The 8,151-nt window shown below is 41.9% G+C and overlaps 2 protein-coding genes across 4 annotated transcripts in view; one reads left to right on the top strand and one right to left on the bottom strand.

The window, feature by feature from the left end:
* Positions 1-1,905: 1,905 nt before the first annotated feature.
* Positions 1,906-6,181, top strand: LOC109956602 (intracellular hyaluronan-binding protein 4-like). The gene is made up of 9 exons (XM_020593854.1): positions 1,906-1,935; positions 2,340-2,577; positions 3,238-3,379; positions 3,847-3,990; positions 4,089-4,160; positions 4,248-4,322; positions 4,955-5,126; positions 5,409-5,627; positions 5,943-6,181. The coding sequence occupies exons 1-9, from the start codon at positions 1,921-1,923 to the stop codon at positions 6,003-6,005; spliced, it is 1,140 nt and encodes a 379-aa protein (XP_020449510.1). The 5' UTR covers positions 1,906-1,920; the 3' UTR covers positions 6,006-6,181.
* An 89-nt stretch (positions 6,182-6,270) lies between these two features.
* Positions 6,271-8,151, bottom strand: part of cdc14b (cell division cycle 14B) — a 12,105-nt gene continuing 10,224 nt past the window's right edge. For all 3 annotated transcript variants that reach the window (XM_020593850.1, XM_020593849.1, XM_020593852.1), the window contains exons 14-15: positions 7,248-7,310; positions 6,271-7,060 (exon numbers count right to left, since the gene is read on the bottom strand). In XM_020593850.1, coding sequence (XP_020449506.1) covers positions 7,021-7,060; positions 7,248-7,310 — 103 coding nt within the window. In that variant the 3' untranslated portion in view covers positions 6,271-7,020. The remainder of the gene's footprint in view (positions 7,061-7,247; positions 7,311-8,151) is intronic.

Below are 8,151 nucleotides of genomic sequence, written 5' to 3'. Positions count from 1 at the left end.
TTGAAAGCACTGGAGAAGTCAAAGAACATGACCTTCACCATGATTCCGGGGGACTCCAGATGAGATACAGCTCGATGCAGCATGTAGATAATGGTGTCATCAACCCTGATGCCAGGACGATATGCAAACTGCAGCGGCTCGAGCGCCAAGATCACCTGGGCACGGTGGTGGCTGAAGACAATCCTCTCTATCATCTTCATCAGGTGGGAGGTCAGGACAACGGGTCTGTAATGGTTCGGCTCCCTAGGATGAGGTATTTTGGGAACTGGGACAACACAGGATGTCTTCCATAGGGCTGGGACTCTCTCCAGGCTAAGACTCAGGTTAAACATGTACAGGACCACCTCACTGAGCTGGTCTGCACACTCCCTGAGGACCCTGGGGCTGATGTGGTCAGGGCCTGTGGCCTTCCTGGCCTTAATCCTCCTTAACTCCATCCTGACCTGGTCTGCCTTGAGGCGGAGGGGGTGGTGGGCGGTGACTGTACAGGAGCTGTGGGATGTTGAGAAACCCCCGTGACAGTGGGAGGAGGGGCAAGGTCTAGCTGAGGTGTGAGTAACTGCGGCTGCAGGGAGAGAACTGACCTGGAGAAGTAAGTCGGGTGGGCTGGCAGGGTGGGGGCTGAGGAGGTGGGGGAAGGTCTAGCGTGGGTATGAGCAGCTGCAGCTGCAGGGAGAGAACTGACCTGGAGAAGTAAGTCGGGTGGGCTGGCAGGGTGGGGGCTGAGGACTGGGTAGAGTCAAATCTATTAAAAAACAGATTCTGTTTATTTGCCCAAGCCTTGTCCCCCGCGACCTGGTGAACATCTCCACTTTTACCATGACCCAAGATGTGTTTCAGGCCTCTCCACACCTCACACGTTGTTCATTTCCATGCTCTGCTCCAGCTTCTTCCTGTAGCTAGCCTTGCACCTCCAGATCATGTACTTTAGTTCCCGCTGCACCCTGCTCAGCTCCTCCTTGTCCCCTGAGAGGAAAGCCCTCTTCTTCTCATTTAGCAATACTTTTAACTCAGGGCTCACCCACCCACGGCTTGTTGTTAGGAAAACACCGTACTCTCCTGGATGGTACGGTATTTTCCACACAGAAGTTTATGTAATCCGAAACACAGTATGCGAGGCTGTCTATGTCCTCTCCATGAGGACTGCAGAGGAAGTCCCAGTCTGTGGTGTGAAAACAGTCCCTCATGCTCAATTGCCTCCTCTGTCCATACCTTTACTACCCTGACCTGAGGTGACACTTTTTTCACCACTGGAGTATACACTGGAAGTAGGTGAACAAGGTTGTGGTCAGAGCGACCTAGAGGGGGGCGGAGGTGTACGCCTTCCTGGCATTTGCATACATAAATATGTCATCATGCAGAAATATGTCATAAATATATCCAGAAATCCTAGATAGCCTGTATTTGTGGTGCCATTAAAACATAATGTACTTTTTTAGTGTAGTTGTGGTGCACTGTAACAGTGGACTCGTGTATTTTGACTTCATGACTGATTTATATAAAACTTAACATAAGTCACATACTGATGTGGCTGGAAAGAGAGACTTTTGTAGTAGTAATGCACCCAAAGCTGTTTGCCGACCGCCATTAACCAACAGATGATGAAGAAGAAGAACGTTAAGTATAATTAGGTTATACCTCCGCTGACTAAGGCTTTTTTGTACCTTAAATATCGATAACCTCATTTGTTTATTCGAGTATTGTGTTGGGACGGCAGTCAGTATCACTTACGTTAACAGTACAGCATTTTCAGTTGTGTTCTCTATTAATGTTTACTAGGATTATTATGGCATGCAAAATATCATTTCCAGCTGCAATGTAGTTAACGTTAACATTCGCTAACGTTAAATAGTTTAGCGTTAGTTTTGCTAGTGTCGTTCATTTAGCTAGCTTCCAAATTGAAATGTTTATACATTACCTATGTTTATTTTACTGGTATGTATTTATTTATGCAGGCTAATAAATAACATTGTCACTGACTTTAGTCCCCGAACAGTTTTAGTTGCATCACATTGGCTGAGGACTCGAGCTACGTTAGCAGCAATGGATATTGATTAGCGTTTGTGACAAGCCTATTGATGAGCACAGGGGCGTGGTGTCGCTTTTTTCTACACGTGGAAACATTTAAAAGTGTGGGCAAACTATAACGTTGGTTTGTTGGGTGTTTACTCAGGAGGCAAAAGACAGTTAGTAGCTTTTTTCTGTTTGACCCGGACAGGAAAACGGTTGTTTTGAGTTGTATATTTGCCGTTTTGTATTTGAAAGCTACGTGATGTGTTAATATTTTGACTGCGAAAAGGAACCGGCTTTTAAATCATTTTTGTCCCCATCATACACAGGCTAACATGCTTCCGGACGCCTACGGTTGCGTTGTGGCGAACAGGTTCGGGAATCTTTCGGATGACGATGCTGACCCGTTCGACTTGATCAGCCAAGTGGAGATGGAAAAGGACAAAAAGAAGAAGAAGAAAAAGGACGAGGAGGAGAAGAAAAGCAAACAGAAAAAACCTAGTCATAAGGAATCCCAGAGGGACAGACGCGTCCCTGTCGCGCCGGACGATAAAGACCCATTTCCGGGTAAGATCCACACACTTTGCTGCATTAATGTTACACACGCCAAATTCAAACCATTCTGGCAGCAGCAGCTAGTGTTTCTAGAAAGAATCGTCTAGATGGTTTGCTTGATGGTGCTAGATCATCAGGGCTGTTAGGTCCATGTGAATGGTGTCAGGGCGGATTTCCACATAGCTGAATTCCCTCAGTGTTATCTTCTAATCTTATAGCATATTCTAAACTGTACTCAAATGTATGGATTTTAATTATGCAATAAACCTGCTATCTATTAACTTGGACAAAAGCAAAAGATCCCTTTTTACTGAAAAAAAAAAGTCTGGACTCCCTTATTTATTTGTATATATGTATGAATGCATGTGTATCTTTTGCAACATTTGTCTGACATTATCAATGCCCTTTTTTCTTTTGTACACTGGAGGTTTGAGAGAGGTTTAAGCAGGAGACTGGAAATGTTTGTTTTATTTTTATTTATTTTTTTTACAGAGTAGAGACCTGAAAATGTAGTCTAATGGGCGATTCAAATGTTTAGCCAGTACATTTATTTATAGTGTTCTAGAGTAAAAAACAAAACAAAGTATTTCACATGATTGGTTCCAACAAAGGCAGTTGTGCCTTGCCAAACCACATGGCAGAATATCTCACTACCTCACCGTGTGTTCTCAGGCCGTCAGCAGGTGGCACGCCCTCGACCGGTAACCGAGAGCCGAGATGGCAGAGTCGAGGCACAGAGGCCCATGAAGAAAGTTGCCACTGGGGAGGACTGGGCCAACAAAGACGAGTACCCACAAGAATTTTCTATCCTTATGTATGTGGTGTATAAGCTGAGGTTAACACACCTTTGCATTGTGGTTTCCAGAGTCAGCATATAATCTTCATTCAGCATCACTGCCAATTAAAAAAAAAATCCAGTTTATGATTAGTGTAAAATGTTTTTACTCACTTCACCCATAAAATTTAGACTTTCAATGGGGAACATTATGGTGCCATTTAAAACAAATCTTCTATTTTTCCTCTTAATATGACAAGTTAATAGTGAAACAATCCCTTGCTTTACTCCACGCACTCAGGGTTTTTGCTGCTACAGTCTTGCTTGTTCTAGGTCAACCAGAATAAATGAAGAGTAAAGTGAACTGTAATTGTCAGTGATTAAGTAATGTCATTCAAAATAAGACAATACCATTACTAATGTCTAGAGCAGTAAATCAACAGCTGGGTTTGAAATGTAGGTGATGTCACAGGAATAAACTGAGTTTTAATGTGATTGGTTCCCAGGCCTTCCTATAATGCTGACTCTGACCTCATGAGCAGAGGGGGGATCAGAGGTAGGAGAGGAGCAAGAGGTGGAAGAGGATATACAAAGAGCTCAGACAACTTCAACCCAAGGGGCAAGAGAGAATATGATCGACACAATGGAACGTAAGCCTTTTAATATAGAGGTCAACTTTAAAAAGCTTCTTCTTGTTGAGTTTTCTCACATACCAGTGTATTGACGACCTTTCTGATGTTTGTTGCAGAGGAATCTCTCCTGAGGAAAAGAGGGGAGGCAGAGGACCCTGGAACTGGGGTTGTGTTGAAGAAGCTACAAGGTAAGGAATGTTTCTGTAATGTGTAAAGGAGAACTTTTCTACTTGGCCTTAATAAGAGACATCTTTGTTCATCTCCCATTTGTGAAGTGAATTAATGGAGGTGACAAACAATGTGCCAGTCAAATCTGAGGAGCCCCCAGTGGACGAAGAGAATCAGAATCGGTGAGTGACAGTGGCACATCACCTAACTTGGTATCAGATTGATGTCTCAAGAATGACTGTGGAAAACTCTAATCTTGTGTAGCAAATGCAGTAACCAAAATAGGGTAAAGTTTTGACAAATCATTAACAGGAATAAACTGATAAGGAAGGGGGGAAACCTTTCTTTTCTGTTGTAAAGATACAAAATTGTTGGTCAGACTGAAGACAGACAACATGTTACAGGCTTTCTTTCTGTTCACTTAACACTAGAATAACATGCAGCATTAAGTAAATATGGAACTGGAAATTGCCTGCTGTTTTCAACACAGTGCATCAAGCTGCTATAACTGAAGCTGATCAAAAATCAAATGTGTAAAAGTAAAAGATGACTTAATATTTTTCATCTAAACAATACCTGACAATTTTTGCCTTAATATTTATTTTATTAATACTTGTGCAGTGATTCATTTAATACATCCCCTAGCACCCAACAATATACCTCAAGAGTTTATGGTCACATCTTTTTATTTATTTATTTTTTTTATGACACACAAGAGAAGAATTAGTTTGACAGTGGCATACTAGAGTTCAGTTTTAATTTAATCTGAAAATTAAGTGGATTAACAGAAATAGTTTGTCCCCACTTGTGACAGAGCAACCGAAGAGGATGGCGAGGTGGTGGTTCAGGTTGCCATGGAGATGACCCTGGATGAATGGAAGGCCTTGCAGGAGACGAGTCGTCCCAAAGCAGAATTTAATATCCGCAAGACGGAGAACAAGATTCCTTCCAAGGCCAAGGTCATCCACCAGTCAAAGCACCTACAGGTGAGAATGTAAAGCATTTCATGGAATTTTTCACAAGGAAACAGTGAAGCCCTGATGAAAGTGAAGCTATGATTTGGTAGTAAGAGCTGGCTTGTAGACAACCTGAGCAATACCTTATCTTGCAGTGGTGTTTGACTGAAACACAGACTTAAGTCCTTCAGAAATGTATAAACTAGTCAGTCGGTTCCTCTTAGCCTGAATATAGATGGTAGTTAATAGACATAATGTTGCTGTCGGGTTAAACTGTCAGGCTTAGATTTAGTGTTTGCCTCCAATCTTCAGAACCTCAAGGGTGCTCTGGAGGACATGGAGGATGACTGCAGCTTCTTCCGTAGATCTACAAATGACATCACTTCCCTTCTGGACATCAATTTTGGGAGTCTTGGACGCCCCAGTCGTGGGGGTCGGGGAAGGGGAGCACGGGGCGGAGGAGCACGGGGCGGTGGAGCACAGGGCGGTCCAACTAGTCGCCCAGAGAGAGCCAACCAAATATTTGAGAGGGTATGTATCTAAGGTGATACTAAGGAGATGAATGCACATCAGTGTTTGGGTATTAAAATAGAAGAATAGGACTCACTTCTGTAAAGTCCCCATTTGCAGTTGAGCTTCTCTATTTTTTTTCTTTTTTTTCTCTTTAAATGACTGTTTATTGGTAGACAACTGACAGTAAAAACCAATGTGCTTGCCTCACCTAGCTGGCAACCTGATAGCAAAGTATAATTAAGGTAATGTAAGGGTCAACCAGAATGAGGAACAGGTCCTATGTTAAGTGAATTGTGGAGTCTAATTTATGTTGATTGTCCATTTTCCCTTTAGGATAATCTGGCTCCTAACCCAGATGACCCAGAAGACTTCCCAGCACTATGCAAAGGAAGATGAGTGAATCCACTTGTTTACCTCCTATGGGGAAAATTGGTTGCACTTGACACTTGCTAGAAATGTTTTCATGTTGCTGTTAAGGTATGGGGTTTTATTGTACTCGATTTTTGTTTAATTGCACTGAAAGCACTGTTCCTGCATCTGACTCCTGAAGAATAAATACTTGTGCAAATGAATCTTGGAGCTGTAGTTTGAACATGGCAAGAGGTTTAAAAGTCTGGCTTAATGGACCCTGGTTAATGGTCTTGCCTTTTGTGCAAATGTACTCGGATGGTTAACAGGATAGTGCCTTACTGTGATTTTGGGCCAAGGACAACTGTCACCTTTTCTGTTAAATGTATGTTGGTGGTACAAGGAGTAAGATGCACTTGGGAATACTTTTATTTAAAAAGCGTGATGTTAGTGGATTATGAACATGATTTACACAAGCCATTAGGCTCATTGACTTGACAGGAATCAAGCATTGTACAAAATATTTACAAAATGCAATATCAAATGTTGACCTATTTACAGTTTTGGAATACAACAGCTGAGGCTTCACAAATAACAGGAATAAGACAAGCCAGAGGTATGGAGCACAGATGTGCACAGTACTACACCTTGTGATGGAATTCTGGACATTAAACTGAATATTACATAGATGGCAAACATTTTTTTCTTGGAGGCCCAAGAACAAGTTCTATTCAGACTCCTGGCCAAATGTGAGTCAGTCTCTCATCTTATAAACCAGAACATCTGTTGCACAGTGCTCGTGTCAGAAACCTTACGTTTACACATTCATATGCTAGAGTGGATGTGGTTCAGTCTTTGCTACTGCATGCTTCAAGAAGAGGAACCAACCACACATTGATTACAACTCTGTTTAAAAAAGAAAGTGAATTGATTAAAATGAATCTAAAAGTAACTTGCATATCATGGTTAGGTTTTTTTCAAACCTTTCAGAATTAAAGATCAAAGAGAGCAGTATAGCTGAGTGGGGGCAGTAAAATCCCTCAGGTTTTCCAGATCCAGAAGCTCACCGAAGTAGAGGAGCTCTAGCTTTGGGTATGGAGTGCCTAAAAACAAACGCAAAGTCCAACAGTAAGACAGATTTACATTGTGCTATTAGCTAATTAGTTAACATTTCTTCATTCAAGCAACTAGTGTTTGCAAATGAATCAGACATGCTGATCAAAATGCTTTATAAATTATGAGATGCCACATGATGTATCTAAAATATAACAGAGTAAAGGAGAGAGATACCATAGCCTGGAATATCGAACTGATTGCAACGAGCTGTGAGCTTTATATCCTTTGACAGTGCGTCTGTTACAGGCAAGAGAAAGAAGAAACGTTGATTAGCACCAGTGAAAGATGCAGACATGACTGCAGAGTGATGTTAACAGGCAGAAGTAGCAATGAGAAGCAGAATCCAGAGAAGCTATAGCCAGTCACAGTCCAAACTCTGCTGCTCTTTGAAAACATGCAAGGAAAGCTACTGAGGGAAGAGTAGGGAGTTTTCAGTTTGGTACATGAGCAGGGTCAGATTTGCCTAATGTTAGTCCACATAATCTTGGCACAACATCTGAGTACAGAAGAACAGGCTGGTTTGCACCATTATCATTTAGTGACAGTTTAGTTAATCAGATCTGAAATGAACTGTGTTGGACAATTTAGTCAATAAGAAAGAACATGGTTAAACCACAATTTGAAACATTTAATCCTTGTTGATGCATACTAGCTTAAGGACATTAAGTGATAATGACAACTACTGTCTTGAGCATTAATTAAGTGGAGAAAGAAGAAGAGAGATGAGCATCTGGATTCGAACTGGATTTACACACACAGCAATTAAATGATCTTTAACTTTGCTCCATAAATCTGATCGATGTGTGGCTGAGAAAAAATTATTCATTTTAAATCTGATCATTCCTGTTTGGGTATCACAGAAACATGCTTTTCATAAAAAAATTTAACTTGTTAAAAAAATGGGTTTGTCTGTGTGTAAATGCAGCCCAAACCTCTATATGGCTGAGAGTGGGTGTGTGGGTGCTTGCCTGCAGGTGACCTTGTGCCATGTTTAAGTTGATGAGAGTGCCTGTGTGGGCTGTGGCACTGGCTGTGTCTCTATGGCTGCCACCTGGCTCCCCAATTATTTGGGCTCTGT

This window comes from Monopterus albus, unplaced genomic scaffold (assembly GCF_001952655.1).
Source record: "Monopterus albus unplaced genomic scaffold, M_albus_1.0 scaffold20.1, whole genome shotgun sequence".
NCBI lineage: Eukaryota > Metazoa > Chordata > Actinopteri > Synbranchiformes > Synbranchidae > Monopterus > Monopterus albus.
Note: the sequence above shows the minus strand (reverse complement) of the source record. Positions and strands in the feature narration are given on the sequence as shown.